Source organism: Lotus japonicus, chromosome 5, assembly GCF_012489685.1.
Source record: "Lotus japonicus ecotype B-129 chromosome 5, LjGifu_v1.2".
NCBI classification, from domain to species: domain Eukaryota; kingdom Viridiplantae; phylum Streptophyta; class Magnoliopsida; order Fabales; family Fabaceae; genus Lotus; species Lotus japonicus.
Genome location: NC_080045.1, coordinates 25,187,970 through 25,209,443, shown reverse-complemented (window position 1 = coordinate 25,209,443; position 21,474 = coordinate 25,187,970). Strand labels below are relative to the sequence as shown.

The following is a 21,474-nucleotide window of genomic DNA, read 5'->3' as shown; positions in this document are numbered from 1 at the left end:
TCTTGTAAAGGTCGTAAAGATTGGTTGGTCTGCTGGTTCTACTTGGATGGCTGAGCTGGTGTGTTTGTGTAGTGCCTAGTTGTCTATATAGTTTCTCTTCTTCTTTCTTGTTTTGCCAATTGCTTGAGTTTTGTCTCTAAGCTTTTGTCTCTTTGTAAATGGTTGAAGTACCATTTATACTTCTATTATATACAATTCTTTGTTTATAAAAAATAATGCAACAATTATAAAGCATAATTTACATGAAATTATTCTCGCCACTTGATGCTCCTTTGTAGAAAGGAAAGTGTATGAGGGATAGCTAGGGTGACGAAATTGTTTTCAGATGACTAACTTGATGGAATTTTCGTCTCCACATTTGATGGATACCACCTACAAAAATTTAAACTTAATGTTTTACACCCAATAAACATATAAATTTCATTTAACTAAACAAAAAATATACTATATATGTGAAACATACCGTTTACCCCTCGGGACAGGTAATAACCCTGCCCCAGCTCCTAGTCCTTCTTAGTTCTTAAACTCTATGGCAGCCTGGGTATGAACCCTATGTGACAGGTCAACTACCTCATTCGTGGGTTCAACAAAATCGCTCTTCTCTAGTGGAGGAGCGTCTTCTCGGGGTGGCGTATAAATGTTTTGCTCTCAACATTCATTTTTCAGGATTAGATCCCAAATTTATTAGATCTTTTCATAATGTAATCCTTTTGTTCTTTTTTTTTTTTTACAAGAGGAAAAGTAATTCATTCTTAGTTGCAACTTGCAAGGGACTCAAATCAAACAACAACAATAAATTAAAACAAAATTATAGTGATTTTTTTGTCTTTAACAGATACCACCACCCGGTTGAAAAACGCATATATATTTTTCTCAACAAAAGTTTTTCCGGAGAGTAGAACTAAAGAAATAGAAATTCTATATACAATATACGTGTATATAAATAAAAGAGATTAATTTATTAATTATATATGTATGTTGAATAAGTGGGGCTTCTGTACCAAAAAAAAAATAAGTGGGGCTTTATATATATTTTATAAAAAATATATATAAATATAGCATGATCAATTATATGATCTTATCAGATAATCTAAATTATGGTCAATCAATATACTGATATAGCAACAAACGAAGTTATTCATTGATCAGTTAGCTGTCATGCCGGTCAATGGGACGGGGATGACGTACGGATAGTGAGAGATTAATGTGATAGTTACAATTTAATATAGCAACTACTTGGTCCTTCCAAATATTTTGTGATCTCTTTTTATATCTTCCACGCGGTTGACTGGTAATTACATACTTTCTTTAATAGGAACGTTTTATTATTAGGGTTAATCGTCTACTTGGCTCATGTTTTTGTCTCGCCGTCTGAAATTAGTTCCTCCCTGAAAATTTACAAATCTAGGTCCTCTTGTTTGTAATAAGTCTGGAGCAGATCCTCGCCGGAGCCCGGAGCTCCGACGAGTGATGAATAGGCATGCTGACTGGATAAATGAGGCTGACGTGTCAAGAAAAAAATATTTAAAAAATAAATAAATACAAATCAATTTTAATTAATTAAAATTTCCTAATTAACCCTAACATCTAACTAATCCTAATCAAAGTCCAAAATCTAATCTAATTAACTATATCTGAAACAACCCAAAATTAATCTACAATTTCCCCATCAAATTACCCAGAATCCCAAAATCGAACCCTAATTCAACCTCTTTCTCTTGCTCTTCAACCTCTTTCTCTTGCTCCATTGACATCAAGCTCATTCCCAGATTTTTGTCTTTCTCTTCAACCTCTTTCTCTTCTCTCGTCGCCTCAATCGATTGCACCGCTCTGTGGTTTGCGACTGTGTAGTCGAAGGTTGAGGTAAGTGTCAAGACTCCTCATATCATCCGGCACAGCCACCTCCCTCACTGCCGCTGAGAATGGCTCAACCTTCTCAGCGGCCTCGGCTTCCCTCACTTCTTCGCCCCACTGCTTGAGGCGATAATACTCCAATTCTTCTTGCAGACAATCGTTTTGCAGCCTGAGGTCATCACCCCATGCACGGTGCTCCTCTTCACGGCGCAACCTCCTTCTTACGCGGCGCGGTGGTGAGCCACGTCCCTGCTCTAGCTCTTCGCTTCACCGTTGACAACGCGATTCCATCAAGTTCTGTCGGATGACTAGAGCTTTACCGAAAATCCAAAAATCGAAGTAAAATTGCACAGAAAATCAGATTTCTCTTGATCAAATCACAATCCACGTGATCCGGGAATCAAAATCTACCGCTCCCCACAGACGGCGCCAAATGTTCTATCCCAGAACACAGAGATGAGGTATGGTACCTAGAGTAAAATGATCGTGATGTGAGAATCTAGAGAGAGTAAGAGCGTAACCGCTTAGAGAGAGAGAAAGTAACTGAATTTCAATCTTGTTATTTCTCAAATGGGCTAAGAGTCCCTTACAATTGGCAACCGCTCCCTATTTATACATTCGGGGTTTGGGCTTGGCGCCCTTAACTTTTCCTAATGGGCCAGTTGGGCCTCCCAGGAAAAGGCCCAACTCCCTGGCTCGCGCATCACCCCGAGTTAGCACGCCTGGGCGAGGGACCCTAGGGTCTCGCCCAGTCCAGTTGGTAACTGCTTGACTATATTCTTACATTTTCAATATTTAACAGAACAACTGCAAATATAGCTTTGTGACTTTATTTTAATAATAAAGTGGCAAACTTATTTGCTATGCATTTTTTTTCTTCATCCATAGCCTAAGGACACCTCTGGAAATATGAAGGAACAACTTGAAACTATAGTACCAGTACTTGAACAGTTATGGCAACATGGAGGAGTGATTGTTATGAGTCTGCATATGAATTTCTCTTTTCTCCACTAATATACTTCCTTCTTCTATCAGTTTTATAACTCACTCAATGGTGAATCTACTACTTCTTATTCTCAAGTTTGCATTTCACTATTCCTACAAGACCTCCAATAGCGTTTTGCCACGTGTCTTTCTTTTTGGTTTCTTTTTTTACCGGATCTCCCAAAACTACCCCTTCTGTCTCTTTTCCAACAGACCTCCAATAGCAACCTCTTCCAGCGCTGTCGCACGGCCACCTCCACTCTTCCAGCGCCACCACCACCTCCTCTCTTCCCATCACCACCGAGCCACAACCACCAAATCATCTACCACCGTATCAACCCGGTTCCTTCCCCTCAAACCCACCACCACCGCCCACCTCTTCACTGTTAGAATCACGCCGCCACCTTCACCACAACCTAATTCGAGCACCATTGCTATCGCTCCCTCTCTTTCCAGATGGCGCCGCCGCCGCCGCCCTTTCGTTCTTTTTTCACTATTTCTTGCTTCATCGACGTCACCGATGCCACAGATTTCCCGTTTCCAGCGATTTCCGACGTCACTCGGCGCAGAACACTATTCTCCGGTGATGGCCATCACGTTACCCTGTCAACTCTTACGTGGGTAAGCTATCATAACAGTTCTTTTCTGAACTGGTGCATTGCACTTTTCATACGTTTCCTCCTAATTCTGTCCTTTTTATTAATTTTTATCTGATATTGTTGATAAGATGTGCATTTTTGGGGGAGATTTGGTACTTGGTTTAGCACTTCTCATACGTTTCCTCCTAATTTTGTACTTTTTATGAATTTTTTATCTTATATTGTTGACTACATGCAGTTTCCTGAAAGATTTGCCCTAGATTTCATCTCACTGATTTTTGGGGGATTTGGTATGGAAGCATGCTGAGTTGTCTATCTTATCCCCAACTCTTGGATTTTTATAACTTGTGTCATGTCCATCTTCAGTTGAAATTTGGTATAAATACTCTCACAATTGTTTGATTATCTCACTCATTCCACTACACTACATGTATTTCTTAGAATGCTCCTACCACAACTACTCAATTGGGTCTGACCCCCTTGCCTTCTTCTCATCGTTAGAAAGGGTCTGATGCTTATAAGTTGTTTTTTTGCAAGATGGGACAAAATGAGGTTATCTATTGCTTTGTAGAGAAGGTGGTAGCTTGGTCTTGAGCAAGAGGGAGCAGAAGGTAGAGAATTTGCTATTCTTCATTGGTATGTATTTTGTTATTGTTCTAACTCACTGTTTCTTATGTTTTCTTTTGTGTTTTTCATTTCCCCGTTCACTTATTATGGTTTTTCTTCTAACTTATCTCCCATATATATGGTTTTTTTTTTCCCTTATATATCTCTCATATATGTAAAAGTGAATAAAGATTAATATGTAAAAATCCTTTGTGTGCAGGATAGAGATGGTCAAGCAACAATAGTTGTCTTTAGATCCATTTATAAAGGAGAAGAGGTTGGTTGATGCCTATATCTAATAGTCCAATAATATCTTTAACTGATTGAATTTAGTGAGTTGTTTGTTGTCACCTACCAATGATTGTTGATATTGATGAAATTAAGGTTCAAAGAGACCATCTATGGAAAATTACCATATTTATTTTCTGATGTTTTTTAATATATTTCCCTGGATTTAAGATTTCTATACCATTGATGGTTCATTTGTTAATTTAGTGTCAATAAGTTACACTTTAAATTGTATTTGGCAATTTGCTATTGAGGTTCTGATCAAATCCTTAAAAGTTATGATTTTAAAACTGAAAGCTAAAAGATGTGGCTTTATAAAATGCCTAATGATGAAGAGAACATGTGTAGGTTGCAAGATAAGCTTTTTAGAAACTGTATAAGCCTAAGTACATACTTTTTAGAGGGTTGTTAGGCTTAAGGAGCAGAAGATCCAAGTCAAGAATGACTGATGTAATGTAACAGTGATAAGAAATTTATGAAAGAGGTAAGTTTGTAATCCATGATTTAAAACTTTCCTCATGCTCTAACAAATGATTTGTGATTCTGATTCAGGTTTCTGTGTTTGTGTCTGTGTATTGCCCTTATTACTCACAATCTGTATTATAAAATGTCTTTTATTATTGAATCCGATTTCATTTTCAAGAATAGCTTCCTTTTTTATTTTATGTTGCATGTTGTTAAGTGGTCCTCCCTTCACTGATTTTACTAATTATCCGTAGTTCGAGTATTTGTTTCTCCCTAATTCCTTTTGTAAATGTTCATGCGTTTTCAAAAATCATCATTTCTTAATTGTTCAAAGTTCAAACTGCTAGGTTCTCCTGCTGATTGCATCCTTCTACCAAGTAAGTCATAGAATGCCTTATATTGTTGGTTTGAGTCTAAATAGGTATGTCATGTTTTCTATATTTCAGCTACATACTTGGTAGGGCTCCCCGAATGAGAGAGAGGCCAACTGAGGATTTGGTGGCTGGTCTTAAGCAGCATGGTCTTCGTGTAAATGTTGATTGTTCTATTGGTACAAACTGTCCAGGTATTTCACCTACTTATATATAATGCTTTGTGGCTATATAATAAGTAAATGAAAGATTGATTTTCTCCTAAAAGTTTTTTCTTTCTTTCTTTTCTGCATAACCCTGTTTTGCTACAAGTGTTTTTTTCCTGTTTGAGTGATTATACAACACATATTGACATTACTGTTGATTTCACTAACTAGTTATGTGCTTCTTTGATGTTTCATTTTAATTACAACCCACCAGAATATCAAATGAAAGGACTGAAGACATGAGGAAGGATAGGCATGGAGAAGAGGATGCCACTTTTGCAAGTAAGTTCCATGAAATTACTAACACTTTTTTCTTCTTTTCATTATTGGTTGTCTTAAAGTAACTCATCATAGGTGTTTTTCCTCTAAGACCTTCTCATTTTTTACACCTCGGTATAGACTCACTTTTTTATTATTCCTTCTTTTCACATTTGTTATTTGTTACTGGATCCTTCTTATCCTGCTTCGCTTCTTCTTAACATCTTTTGCTTATTTGACATTTTTTTTCTTAGGAACAATTTTAAGTGGAGGGCTTTAACATGTTTACTTCAGTGCTATCTTAAATTTTCACAACTTTTTCTTCATTTAGATTTCCTGCTATCCTTCTCCTTCCAGTTTGTGCAGTGATTAAGACATTTTGTTTTCTAGACTTTTTTTCCTGGTCCGTTTGCTGAAATTTCTTATCAATTTTTGTTCTTAAATTTTTCATTTTGCTTTACTTTGATGAGAAATTGGTAGAATGCTTCCTTTAGTTTTGTTATCTTTTCCTGCTTTTTTTTGAGTTGATATGTGTTGCTATTTCTTCACTTCTGATTGATGGCAAGTAATTCTGATTTGTAGCTTTTCATGTTATATTGCTTCAGGGTTGTTTTTAGTCAAATTAGTAACTAATGGAGATATAACATCATTTACGTTAGCCCATGAATAATGTAAACCATGTTAAAGGTTGTATTTTGTCCAACAAATTAGTTCCTGAATGTTAACTTCACCAGTCTAATTAGTCCTGAAGTACTTGAAACTAGGACCAGCATAATATAAAATCAGGAGGGTTATGCTTAATTTGAATTGTTTTGGAATTATTACAATTGATGATATAGTTTTGCAGTGATTGATTTGATTTTTTACTTTTTCTAATGTTCACTCTTAGGTAGTTTTGAATGTATCACCATTGTAGTTAGCTTCCTGGTGAACTAATAAGTGGAATATTTCTCTTTATGGTGATTCGCTTATTGTGTATTTCTTTTCTCTGTATATAGTCCTTTGGAACTTCTTTTCCCTTTGTCACATGGTTTAGTTATTAGGTTAATGCAGTTTTTCTTCCTCCTTTGTCCTCTTCAAAAGTACATGGAAGTGGTACTAAATGTAATGGTGAAATAAATATATACTTGGTCTACAGTGGGTAAGCTAAGCTTAATACTGCAAGATGTTAGCATTGTAGGATTCCAGTTCTTATGTTTAAGGTTTTCACAAAGATCAATGCTTTTATAACTTCTAAGTAAGGTGCTCAACTTAAACTGTTAAATTTGAGCCTTTGAAATGATAGAAAATATTATAATTGAAACGCTGAAAATCTTATAATTCCAATTTTTATGTTTTAGTTTTCACTCACAAACTTAATCAAGCATGGTTTATTGCACAATGTGGATTTGTCATTGCAGAAGCAATTGTGTAATCAGCAAGAAGGAATATTTATGCAGTGTGTTGAAGATATAGGAGTTCAAGCCGATATGTGCAATTCTGATATTAGGAGGGCAAGGACTAGTTTTCGCAGTGAAATTTTTATTCATTTAAATGTGCCAATGCTTATAAAATTATTTTAAAATATTAAAATTTTGGTTTTATTAATATATGACTTTGGACATGGCAGCGGTCGTTTCTTTCTATTAAATGAGAAATTGAAAAGAAAGATATGTGCAATTGTTACCTTAGGAGGGCGAGGACCGGTTCTGTGAAAATTTTATTCATTTTAATGTGCTAATGTTTAGCAACGTTATTTTAAAATATAAAAATGTTGGTACATAACTTTGGACATGGCTGTGGTCGTTTCTTTTCTATTAAAAAAGAAATTTTTTGTATACTATTGAAGATTAATTCAGCTTTAGCACATGTTTTTTCAATAGAAGGAATTGTATAATTTTTTTAGGTGGAACTTAGAAGTATGTAGAGAAGGTTCAGTGATATCTATTTCTTATTTTAAATGAGAAATTGGTTTATTCAAAAAGAATACTTTCACAACATTAGTGAAACCAAAATTTCTCTTGATTGTTACAACTTTTATGTTTTAATGTTGTTCCTTTACCACCAAATTATTGTGTCCTACCATTTTAATAAAAGATATTTCACACATTCCATATGTTCATATGGTTTTATACCAAGCATTCTACTCAAACAATTTATACAAGATGTTCCGAACATTGTCTTCAACGAAGTTTTCCAAAAGATTTACAACAATTAGTTTGTATGATTTCTTAATTTTTTTTTCTTTAAGGTTTCGTACTAATTCAATCAACCAACATTTGAGCAACATATATTATATACTTTATTCGTACATCTTTTACATGCAAGATTGTGTCGGAGATTACACCCACAAGCTTCATACTAACCGTAAAGGTGAACCAAACTTAACATCGCATGATTATCCAATTAATTAAGATGAAACAGTGAGACATAAAGGGAAGATAATAATAACATATAAGTATTTATCTAATTAAAATTATATGTTTTAGTAAATATATCATTGTATTATTTCATATATGTATCTAATACGTAATGATTATATTAACAACTAATTTGGTATAAAATTACCCGTGCATCGCACGGGCAAGCGGGCTCTATCCTAATCTGATATTAAGCCAAAGTTAGTGAAATAAGGCATTTTAAGTTAATCAAAAAATTGAAAAGGGTGATGCAAGTAATCTATTTTAATTGCATACTAATCATTTATGATATATTTATAGGCCTAAAAATGATTCATGTATGCTTAGAATAAGATTAGTATTTGATGCTGCAATAAATATACTGAATACTGAATCTAAACGAACTGAATATTTTGTGTTTCAGAATGTGAAGACACTAATGTTGCAGTAAAGATTGCATTAAGACCTCCACTACCGTAAAGAATGCAATACAGATCATGAGAACACCTTCTATTATATACTTTAGTTTAAACCCACCCAATTGACATGATCACATGCAGCTTAACGCGACCGGATCCGAGCACAAATGGCAATGGTGAAGTCAGTTTTCTATTTTCCTGTCCAATGGGTGATGTTGTAGATTTGAATTCATCTTATTTGACTTGTACTATTTGTTGTAGGTAAAGGTTTGAGATTTTTTGAACAACTAATCATCCATCTTGTGTAGCATCTAAAACTTATGAAGTAGTAAACTTCTATTTCTCACTCATGAAGTCATATGATGTCCATGTTAAATTGACATTGATGACTTATCTTTTGTTGATGGTAATTGGTTAGGGGGTTGTCTTTTCTATTTCTTTCTCATATGATTCTATTATTTGAGCCTTTGATGCAGAAGACATGTATATTATTTTTTCTTTGTATAAATGGCATGGAAAGAAAGGGAGGAGTAATCAGAGAATCATATTTTCATTCTAAATTTGCATAAATTAGGACTTAGGACTTAGGACTTAGGAGAATGGTTTATAATTTTGATGTAGCACATTTTGAACTGTAACCATGTTTTGGAATACTTCAATTACAAAGTATAAATTACAGCATCCACAAGGAGATTAAATTTGGAACTGCCTTTTACGGAGTTGAAACACTTTATACTTTTTCTTGTGAAACCATTTCAATAGTTTTGGCCAAGTCATAGTGCCAAAACAACTAATGTTTGGGTAAGTGCTCTATAATGTGCAAAGTTTCTTCAATCTTATTTTATGGATTATTTTAGATGCTTTGATATATGTTTTGACAAACCAGACTTTATCTCTTTTTATTCTGCTTCTCTATACATGTCCTTAAATTAGTATATCACCAAGAGATATATGAAAATCAGAAGTTTGAATTTATAGTCTATTTTATTTTAATTGAAATTTTTGAATCTAAGTTAATGGTTTGATTATGTCTTCTATGCCACCTACTTTGCAGTGCTAAAATAACTGATGCTTTAGATGAATAGTGAGAACTGTATGTCGATACTGTGCAAAGATACTTTAATTTTGAAGAGATGTCAATGGATTGACTTCGGTGGTCTGTTTTTAGAAGAACTGTGATTAAAATTGAGTTGTTGTCAAATGATCAATAAAAGGTAGCTACATATTTGTGCTATGGGATGAAGGTCATTTGTCTTTGTAATTTCCTTCTTCGGGGCTGCTAGGCTCAATTATGATTGGTACTGGTCTATGATCATGTTGAGGGAAGGATACTTATGGAATGATGCTCACTAGATTCACAACTCTTGCTCTTTGTTTCTTCCCTTAAATGATTGTCACTGTGTTGAAGTTTTTTATTTGTCATGTGGTGTCGTATCTGGCTGCCATGCTGCTTATCTGATTGTCAAGTTGTTCAAGTATCTTTATCGGTCATGTGGCGTGGTATCTAGATCTAAACTATTGAAGCCTCTACCTATCATGTTGCTTCTCTAGCTGATTTACAATTACTATTCAGTGGGTTTTTTAAGGTCTTATAATTTGGTTGAAGGGTTTAGATAATTACTGGATTTTGCTATTAATTTATACTTTGGATGCTGTAATTTTTTCTAAATATACAATTTTGGTTTCATGATCTTTTTACTATTTGGATCTTATATAACACTGTCATCTTTTTTAAGCTAGGTGAACTCCTGTTGGCTGGTGTATACCTGCCAACCTTATGAGGGGCCAAGCATTGCTGTAATATGTTGATTTTGCAGCTCAATATATTGGTGGAAACCAACAACATAAATCAAGAGTTTTTGCAATCCTTGAATCGTATAACAATGCTTTTTTTTTTTTTTTTTTTTTTGGGTAAGCAAAATTATATTAATAAGGTACTAGGGGTACCTCAACCCAAGATATGTACAGGAGAAACCAAAAAAGAAAGAAAAGAGGAAAGACAGCCAAGCCAAGGCCTCCAAGGCTCACAGAGCGTAGCAAAGAAATAAAAAATCAAAAACTACCAGCTAGCCAACACTGACAGCAGCTGCAAAATTCTTCTTGCTACTTCCTTCCTTATCCCAAAAAGATTCCAGGCTCCAGTACAGGTCCACGAAACAGGGGATAGTGCCAACAAGGTCAAGAGCAAAAGTTTAACAATCAGCATTTCAATTCTGGTCTCAAAGAATGCTCAAGCAGTACCTTGGGTTTATACTCCAATTATAAAAAGAGTAATGAAAGTCTTTACTCTTTGCTGTCAGCCATCTCCATGCCCTTAATTTAACCAGTTCCAGCACCTTTTCCGCATCCTTCTCTTCATCTCTAAAAATAATGTTGTTCCTTGTTTGCCAGAGAGTCCAAACTACCGCTAGCCATATTGTTTGCGATCCCCTTCTCTGATTTAATGTCCAGAACTCTCCCCCGTGCTGCAAGAAGTGCATTCGGCAATTTGCTGGTAGGACAGTGAGTGTACCCAGCCATCTATAACAATGCTTAAATACAAGATCTAAAGTTTAGGAGGAATTTTGCTACTATTCATATGATGTTTTATCAAATCCTGTAGTAGGATGTTAACACTATTAAATTGATTAGAATGGGCTGAAGAATACTACATGATTGATATCATTATGCACGCAACCTATACAGTCCACATTTATTGTATTCAAGTGCTGCTACATTTTTCAAGTTGAATTCAGTAACTTAGGAGTAGCATTCTCTATTTATTGGTACTTCATATTTGCTGAATGTGAAAAGACTTTGGTTACAATTTCATTGGTGCTCTCCATGGGATTAGAGAATTCTTCGGCTATGCTATTTCTTTGGTGAGTAACTCCTTAATCCTTTTACATCTGAATCTGATATTTGTATGTTATTATTTTATTGGCTTAAAAGCATTTTTGGTCCCCCACGAATGTGATATGTGCAAAACGAGTCCCTAAACTTCAAAAATAACATTTTTGGTCCCCAACGTTACACTTCGTCAACAGTTTTGGTCCTTTTTCGCTTTTCCGTTAAAAAACTAACGTTTTCTGAAAAACCCAGAAAATATTCATCATCTTCAAACATTCATCCATCAACTTCATCATTTTATTCAGAAAACCCAGAAAAAATAAGTTGTTCTTATTCTTTTTGTCCCTCTCTTGTGGGAGATAAACACACTATTCTTATTCTTGAAAAAAATGTTGTTCAAGGAGCTGAAGACACCGATAATGAATCAGCTCATGATACAATTCAATAATTAAAAAAAAAACAATCAGATGAAATTCAAAGAGTGTTTTGAAGCATATGACAATGACATAACTTTAACCAAACCCATATCATCATCATCCTCACTAGCATTATCCACAACCCAAACTCCTCCATCTTCATCAAATTATTCATCAACACCTAAAACACATAACAAGCTGCAATTGCAAAAACAGCAACAGCTACACATCCAGTGTGACAATTTTACAAACACCAAGCAATCATCAATTAGATGAATAATTGGGACACCGAAGCAAGTCATTCTCATTACACTCCAAACACCTCTTCAACAACCCTTCATCCTCATCAAACACCTTCCTGCTCCCATTGCAATTCCCATACGGCACCAACCTCATATCCCCACTGCTCTCACACACGAACTCGGGCTTCGTCCTCCACAACCACGAAACCAAGCTAGCAACGCCACCACCAGCCTCACACCCACCAGCACCCACCCCTCCACCACCTACAAACGCACCCACCGCGAAAACGACCCCGCCCTCAACGTCCTCCCTTCCTCATCTCATTCAAAATCCCTTCTGCCGCTTATTCTCATTCCTCTTCTAGATCTGAATTGTGAAGCCACCGTCTTTCCAGATCTGGCTGTGATGCGCTTCTGTTACAGTGGTGGTGGCTGAAGACACGACGATGGTGCGTTGCGGTGACTCCGATCTGGCTGAGGAGGTAGCTTAGGAATGTTGGTGATAGGGGTGCTGGATTTGGTCATCATGAAGAGGAAGAAGATGAAGTTCAAGAACAATTCTGGGTTGTTGATTTTTATTTTATTTTATAATTAACTTTTTTTTGTCTAATTGCATTTTTATTCTCAAATTCGTTACTTTTTTTACGGAAAAACGACGAGGGACTAAAACTGTTGACGGAGTGTAACGTTTGGGGACCAAAAATGCTATTTTTTAAGTTTAGGGACTCGTTTTGCACATATCACATTTGTGGGGGACCAAAAATGCTTTTAAGCCTATTTTATTTTATCATTAATTCTGAACCATGATTTGGCCTTATTTGATCATTGCAACCTGGAATGGTGGCCATTTGAGCTGCTAACCGTGCAGAGTCTTCTACCAAATCCAGAACTTAAAACTTCAGTGATTGTTGAAGGTTTAAGGAGTGTTTTTCTCACAATTGGCAGAGGCCAAGTCCTTCTGCTGGTTTTTTTATGGTGTTCTTCATTGGTTCCCCAGAACAAAGCAAAGGTGGTGGGATGGTCTCACCAAAACTCACAAAATTGTGATCTTAACATATGTGTGTAGGTGTCTTTTTTTTCCATTGTTTTAATTGAGAAAACTAACTACCATCATCAATTTCCACTAACTACCTTCCTTCGGTCTCTCCATATGTGCACTGAATCCCTTTAATTATTGACGGATTGATATCTCTTTGAAAAGCCTTTTATAACACAAGAAATTATAAGGCAGTATAGCAAAAATGATTACATATTCAACAGAAATATCACAATACAGAACATAGAATAGTTAATTTTGTATTAACTTTCGCAAAGCAGTGTAAGTAGAACAAAGTACATTAAGACTTGAAATGGAGTTACAAAGAGCTTTGTTGTCCTGATACAGTGTTCGTCTGTTCCTAAAGTGGGTATTGAAACAAATGAAAAAGAAATGCAAAGTTAAACTTGTATTTTATTTCAATCCTTTTTTCCGATTTCATTTAAGTGCCAGGAAAGTAAAACAGATAGGTAGAAGGACATGACATTCTTTTACTGGTGTCTCTATTATATATAAGTTATGATGAAAAGTTAAGCGTAAGGAATTTAAGTTCCTTTTTTAATCAGTTAGGTTCCATGTCTCATTGTACAACGTTTCATTCTTTTACTCTATCTTTCTTTTACATGTATGATTTAGGCCATTATATGTTGAGTCATAATAATGGAACTATTGCACTATATGAAAAAAGGAGTTATTCCATTTAAACCTTGCACTCAAATTACTTCATTGAGTTTGAGAATGCCTTACACCTTAGGATGATTATGTCCAATTTTTCTTAGAGTATTAAATTTTATGATATTTGTAATGATTTTCCTTTTCTACATTGCTATCTAAGAATTGCATTCATCATTTCACCAGGTTTCTTACTCAACCAGGTCTATGCAGAAAGAAATTTATTGTTGTTTTAAGGACACTTTATCAAATAGGAGCTATAGATTTATAGTTATTTTTGTTATGCCTCTGTTGTTGCTAAGAAGCTCATTCAATTAAATGAAAATTAAAGATTGCGAATATGAACTAGAAAAAATGGCAAGCCAACCTCAGCATCTATTCTAGAGTATTTATATAAATAATCCAATTTTCCATTATTGGCTTATCTTATGCAATTTTTTTTTCTACATATACTTTCATCTCACCTCTCCTTCTCACATAGTTTGGATTTGAGATCGTTAAATGCGTATTGTTGATTAAACTTCACAAAGTTCATCCTTTTATATTCACTTTCAACAATCCTACATAATCCTCATTGGATAGCATATTGTGTGACTATATTAGGTGTATTGTCACTCTAAGCCTTTTTTAAAGGTTGTAATCCAATTCTATCACTGTGTCGACATTGTGTACCGTGAAACATGAATTTGATATATGAATGATCATCATAAGTATTCTAATGAAAGATATCATACATAGGGAGATATGTAACGATTTTTAATTTGACCGTTGGTAATACTAAGTAAAAACGTATCTGCAGTCAGTTGCTACACATTTCAATTAGATCTTAAACCAGAAAAAATCACGTATGAAGACCCTGTGCATTGACCCCGTGCTCAATCCTAGTTCGAATATAATCCTTAACATGCATTGAGGCTCGGATATTACAATGAATTCTCTCACCAAATCTTTTCTTTTCCATATGTATCACTAAAATCCCAGAGTCAACTAAATCTTAATGAAACTCAATTATCTGGTCAGTGACTGTCCTAAGCAGTGTTATTAAACTCGGCTCGAACCGGCCGGTTCGATCGGTTGAGCCGGGAACCGGACCCCTGACCGGTTCGAGTCGAGCAACGGATTAGCCATGCAAACGGACCGGCAAAACTCGTTTAACTCGGCCGAGTTTAGATCAAACCGGTGACTCGGCTCGCCCGATGGTCAAACCGGACACAGCTCCAAACTCATAAAAACTAGGAAAAAAACTCAAATCTGTAACATAAATGGAGATGTTTGTAGATGAAGAGAAATTAGAAAGGGAGAAGGGTGGAGAAAAACAATTTTATGATGGAAGAAGCAAGATCTGTGACTTGAAGATGAGAATCCCATTGCTGAAGAAACATGGAACAACAGTACTGCAGTGGTTGAATGACAGATACAATCCCCTTTGGCAAAATGACGGCTCAGAGGCAAAACACAAGGATGTTAATTAACTACTAGTATTTAGGTTAATGTATTAGGGTTTTCTAGTATGTGGGCTTGTTTGTTTAGGCCCAGTATTGTTTTTTAAACCTTGCCCAGTAGTAATTTATTTATAAAGTTGTTCCATAGAAAGAACTTGTATAGCCAAGGCCACGGGTTCCTAACGAATTTATGACTCAACAAACACAATAATTGGACTTTAATGAATATAACTATAAAATAGTTTTTCCAAAAAAAAAAAGATAAAAGAGTTTTAGAAAATAAAATGTGAGAATATTCTTAACATGTTGATAACAAAATGAAATAATATTTGTTTTATTCTATGTAGTAATTATTGAAATAGTTTTATTATAATTTTTAATTCCATTTGTACTAGTTTTTTTATAATTTTTTATAATTATTTAATATATACCGAGTCAAACGTTTCAACCAATGACTCAGTGGTTAGACCAGTGACCCAGTGCCCTGACCGGACCGAGTTTAATAACACTAATCCTAAGAGTTGTTGGAGCAAATTTCTTTTATTGATCTCTTTAATCTTCCCCGGCACCAAGTTCCCAACACCGTTGATTGTTGATTGTTGGAGAATGGGGTACCTTCTCTGCAGCATATATGACTCCCACAGATTAGATGTTGCATTCAATGCTTTGTCTGCTTGCACTGGATTCATACAGTCATACAGATCATATCAATTCAATGCGTCAGTAACCACGTTATGTATTCCTCCGCCACGTTGATACAAGCTGCACCTCAATTCTTTCCGCATATGTTTTTGGGCCATGAGAGACTTTTAAAATCCTCAGAGATCTTCCACACTATTTTTTGTTTGAGAAAACTACACGCATTCACATTTTACACTTTTTTATTTATCGGTTGAATTTTTTTTATTTAGATTTCGCCACATTCAAACAATATCCAATTCCACTCCATTCATTATTACATCCATTCTAGGCTATAACTAAAACTAGTTATATATTCTTGATCTGGAGAAGAAGAAAAAACATTAACCACAAGCATAAAGAGGGAGAAAGTGGAAGAAGTATTTTGAGAGGGGAAAATTATATCTCTGAGGAATGATATATGAACTGTCAAGGAACAATTAATATACAACAATTAACAATACATTGTAGCAAGTTTTTTTTATTCTTCAATTCTTTGTTGACGTGTGCGGGTCACGAGTGAAAAAATTACTTTCCTCTGTGGCACTTGATTTGGATGATGAATTTAACAATCTAGTTTTACTTTTCACTTCTTTTTTTCTCTTCTTAACTTCTATGATTACAAACTAATCATACCTACCCATAAATTAAACTTCATTAATTTAAAAATAAAGTAAAATAAAACACACTAAAATTCAAATCAGCATTCTAAACACAAATTCTAACAAACATTATTTGTGATGGGCATTTTATATTGGAGCCTGTAACCTGTTATGGTATTTTGAGGGGTGGGTAGTAATTTTATTATGCTCCAATATTATGCTGTGGTTGGGTGGTTTACAGGAAGCCTGGCAATTGTTGAAATGAACTCAGTTTTGAATGGGTCTCGTCCATGATGGTATTATCGATCTCATTAGTTGCAGAATCTTTGATGATCATTTGTGTTTGACCCAAATATGTTCCGTGTGGTCTCTTTCAGTCAGTATATGCAGGGGAGTCTTCTTGAGTACCGTCGGTGGTGGGGGACTTGGCTCTTTCAATTTTATTAGCTGTGCCCAGTTATCTTTAGAGAATAACGTTCACTTCACTGACCTTCACCATGTTTAGATGAGGAGAGAAATGAGAGAAATATGTGTACGTTATGATATGTAATGATGTAGCTGGAAATGCTGAAAAAGATACTCGGAAAAGAACATGAAGTGTGAATTGTTATAACTTTTTAGCTAGCATATATGGCTTTGCATTTTAAGTCTTCTTCTGCTTGCTTTTTTCTTTGAGTAATTACTTCTCTCTCATTTCATTTTCACATATTTTTCTTTATGTTATTTTTCTATATTTTTTATCTCATTATATATTATATTACTAATATTTCTGTCATCTTCTCATTTACCAACAGTAAAAATGAGATATTAAATAACATTATTCTTTTTTTTTGGGACACCTTGTGCTCCCTTGTCGATCCTAACCCAGCGTATATTTTCACTATATTCTCTCTGAAAAGTGTAAAACCATGCAAATCCCAATCAATCAAATTTATATGAATAAAATATAATCCAATAATTTAGTTCGCCACATTCCAACGTCAGAATTCCACTTGCATTCATTATCTTTTCACCACAATAATAATAATATATTAACACCTCATTTTTAATACATTTCATTTTTAATAAACTATTCTTGCAATTAGTCAAAAGATCCCGTGGTAACACTAACACGTAGCACTAAACATTACTCCCTCCGTTTCAAAATGTAAGTTATTTTAAAATTTGTACTATATTTCAAAATATAAGTTGTTTTGCAAAACTAATGCATTTTTTTTCTCTTTCTTCCTTATATATCCTTATTTAATATTATATATCTTAATTATCACTTTCAATTTTCACCTATCACAACTCTCACTATTCACTTAACCAATAATAACATTTCTTTTTCCTTGATATAAACAACTTTAAATAGGAGCATTTCTAACAAAATATTTATCAATTAATTAACTCTTAAACAGTACAATGTACACAACCTAAAACAACTTATATTTTGGAACGGAGGGAGTACCTTAATGTCTAAAACTAACATTGGTATTATCATTTCAAAATAAAAAAACATCGGCATTATCAAAACTTATTAACAGTAAGGTCAATTACTTTGTTCTAAAAACATGATGTTGTTAGTACTATTTCTCAATATTCTATTGGTATAAAAATTGCAACTTTTTTTCCAAGCAAATTTAACTAATGGGGAGCACACCCATCCCCAGTGCAAATTAAATTAGTGGCAACTTGATATATATTACTTTTGTTAAACTTCTTTTAATTTTGCTTAAGTCCCTCTTCTGAATGAACATTTGGCTTAGATCAGCTTAAAACAATTCCGAAACAATAAAGCACACAAACATCCATTTATTTATTGCATTAGATGAACTTCTAAACATACATAATTTAATTACATATTCTTCATACATCACCGAATATATAAATGCATCTTTATCTTTATTCCATACAAACGATCAACAGAAGCAAACAAGTAGGTGACCAAACTTCACACCATAAGCACTTATCATCAAACCAAGCCCATTTGTTTTCTTCTTCATAACTTCTTGAGCTATGCCTTGAGAAGATTGGCATCAATATCTCTAGTGCATTTATGCACGTACTCCATCCAACCATGTGGTGGTTCTTTCTCCTCATGGTGCATCTCATATTCAACAGTCCATTTAACAGTATCATGGCCATCTTTGTTCTCAATCACTTGAAGGGTTAGCAGAAAGGTCTTGTAGTGCTGACCGATATCTCCATCGAAGAGGCTGTATTTGATTGTTTTGTTCTCTTCATCAACGGATTCAATGCGCTCCTGACATGTGTGTACCTCGCCATCTGTTGTTAATTTCACAATTAAGATCAAAATTAAAGATAAATAAATTAATGTTGTTTGAATTCGGATTATGACTCACTCTACCTAATTAAATAACTGATTTATGAGTGAGCGTTTTGTGGATGGCTCATTTTTTATGGATAAGCAAAATATTATATATCTGAAAACTATAAGAGATTACAACTGGCCAGCCAAGTAGATACAGAAGAAAGACTACTAGCTGGGAAAAAGAGAAAGAAAAGAAACAGGAGAGATTCTAATAATCTTATAGAATTCGGGTTACACCTAATATGTCCCAAAAACTAGTTTAGAATTGATAATTATTTTATCATTTATAAGCACTATTTTAATCATATCTCTAATCAATTTCAAACTTCTCAATAAATTAATATTATAAAAATAGAAATAAAATGGAGGATTCGTATATGAATCACCAAATATAATTTTAAGTCAAATTTCTCCTTTAAATATTAATCATTGGATTTTTCCCTCCCAAATTTATATGTTCCCATCCCAGCTTTTACCACTTAAGGTGTCTTTGGGGACATGAAGGGGTATATTGCATACCACTAACCTCATAAACAAGTTTAGGTGATATTTATATGTAATAGAAATTATAATTTATCCAGGATTTATAGTTTATCTTGTTAAGAACTTTAATATATGTAATAGAAATTATAATTTATCCTTTTTTTCCTTACTAGGTTTTTCCAAGGGAGTTTTATCCTAGTAAGGTTTTAACGAGGCTTGTAATTTTGTTAAATCTATTTTCAAGGAGGTATTAGGTGGGGTAGTTTCGTCATATGTAGGATCTTTGTTTTGGCACATGTTAATTCTTAGTTTGTATATTTCCTCTTCTTCTTTCTCTTTGTATTGGGTTGAAGTACCCCTTGTATTTCTATTCAATATAATTCTTATTACTTATAAAATAAAACTTCAATATATAAATTTTATAAACCCTAGCTAGCTAGAAGTTACATGTATTTTCTTTAAACCGATTCTGAAGAACAAGTAGGAATGGAAGTCTTGAGAACATCTTAGCTACTCAAGTAGGCTTAATTCTGGTCAGTAAAAAACAGCCTACAGTTCATGTTTTCTTGAGTATCCTTGGCTAGCCAAATGATCAGCAACAAGTCAATAACATCGAAATCTTTAGACATATGAACTATAAGCAAAATCCGTGGAAGACCACAAAGCAATTAGCTCCAACTTTTAAAGAATCAATGTGATCATAAAAAATATTTAGGTTTTGTAAATGAACCAAGACAAACATGATTTACAACAGCTTTTGTAAATTAATTTTAGCAGATAAGAAATATATTCAAAATAATATGTATTAATTGTTTGTTATAAAGACATGATTCATGAGTGAACAAGTTTTTAACATAGTCATATATATGTCTAAATAATTAACCTTAGATTCGTAGTTTACCCATCAAGAAAGAGAAAATAAGTTGAGAGTTATGATCATAGTTAAAATAATAGTTTTTTTTTCTTTGAGTGATAGGATCACCTAATCTGGAACAGTGCATGCCTTTTTCAACAAATGTTTATCTGATAATTTGAACTTGTATTCATTCTTTTATAAAAGTATAACTTGCTTACCACTAGACTAACACATATTTTCATATAGCTAGATTGAGTTAGAAAACATATAGAATTACCTATAACATAAGTCCAGTGTTTAAGCGCGGAACCAACTTCATGCCAGTCCTCGCCCTCATGAAGTTTGGTGTGATGCACTCTCTCGCAGTGGTTTTGAACATCGTGAAGCTGCTTTGCGAAGAGGTCGTAGAACTTGGCAGCAGGGGCTTTGATCCCAATTTCAGTACTAAGCTTACCAGCAAGTACCATGACTACTGATGAAGAAAGAAATTAAAGCAATTAAGTAATATCTAGACGGAAGGAATAATGGGACTAACAAGGGATGAGAGATGAGGAAGGGTATGCTGCCTTATATAGAAAAGAAAAATGTTGGATTACACCAAAAAGGGTAGAGACGGAAAAATGAAGAGAGAGAGAAATGATAATGCCATCAATCATGCATGTGGACTGTGTCTAATGCGCATTAAAAAACTTCAAACACATAGAGAATTATGCCATTTGTACATACAAATAATGAAATAATACAATCAACATATTTACTCCGTTTCCATTTAATCTTCTCACATCTTCTAGTGAGAGAAGAAATATATATATATATATATATATATATATATATATATTTATTTATTTATTTATTAAGGAACCAATGATGTATCATATGAGAAAGATGTTCTTATATGAGAAAATAATAATAAATCATGACAGTTAGATCTAATCTTGAATGATTAAGATTAAAATATGAAATCATGTGACATTTTAAAAAAGTCACATGACATTTTTAAGTGGTCATGTGAGCATTAAATTGTTTTAATCTTGATCATTCATGATTAGATCTAACAGTCATAATTTATTCTCATTTTCTCATATAAAATCACCTTTCTCATGTGATATATCTCCTTAAGGAACCTAATTAATGTTATTAATTTTTATGAGTATATTTTTGTTGGGGTTGGCTCATCTGCTTAACTCTTGAATTCTGATTTCTAGAATTGTGTTCTATATTAACCCAAATCCTAATAAACTGAATATTTGACCTCAAAATAAAATTTGTGGGCCCCAAATTTTCCTAATGAGCCAATTCCCAACAATCTCCCTTGTGATGATCTGTTGCTTCAGTATCTTGACTTTGATTTTCGGGAATGGTGGTGACTGGCTTGGTCAACATGTCTGCTGCACTCTAACACTCGAACTCCAACTTGCTCAACACCATGTTCTGTGTCTGTTAGATCTGTCAGTTTCTCCTCTCAGTGACTTCTGC

General features: G+C 34.2%; 1 protein-coding gene and 1 long non-coding RNA gene across 3 annotated transcripts; one reads left to right on the top strand and one right to left on the bottom strand.

Annotated features, from left to right (window-relative positions):
- Nucleotides 1–3,837: 3,837 nt before the first annotated feature.
- On the top strand, nt 3,838–11,234 carry LOC130720502 (uncharacterized). Of its 2 annotated transcripts, none has more exons than XR_009013092.1 (5): nt 3,838–4,073; nt 4,264–4,320; nt 5,243–5,361; nt 5,588–5,655; nt 8,434–11,234. It is a non-coding gene; the product is annotated as an uncharacterized LOC130720502 (long non-coding RNA). The 2 variants fall into 2 exon arrangements; XR_009013093.1 differs by lacking the exon at nt 8,434–11,234 and adding an exon at nt 7,032–7,279.
- Nucleotides 11,235–18,119: 6,885 nt separating this feature from the next.
- LOC130718663 (MLP-like protein 34) lies at nt 18,120–20,554 on the bottom strand. The gene is made up of 2 exons (XM_057569285.1): nt 20,276–20,554; nt 18,120–18,613 (listed from the first exon to the last, which is right to left on the bottom strand). The coding sequence occupies exons 1-2, from the start codon at nt 20,463–20,465 to the stop codon at nt 18,342–18,344; spliced, it is 462 nt and encodes a 153-aa protein (XP_057425268.1). The 5' UTR covers nt 20,466–20,554; the 3' UTR covers nt 18,120–18,341.
- Between the last annotated feature and the right edge of the window lie 920 nt (nt 20,555–21,474).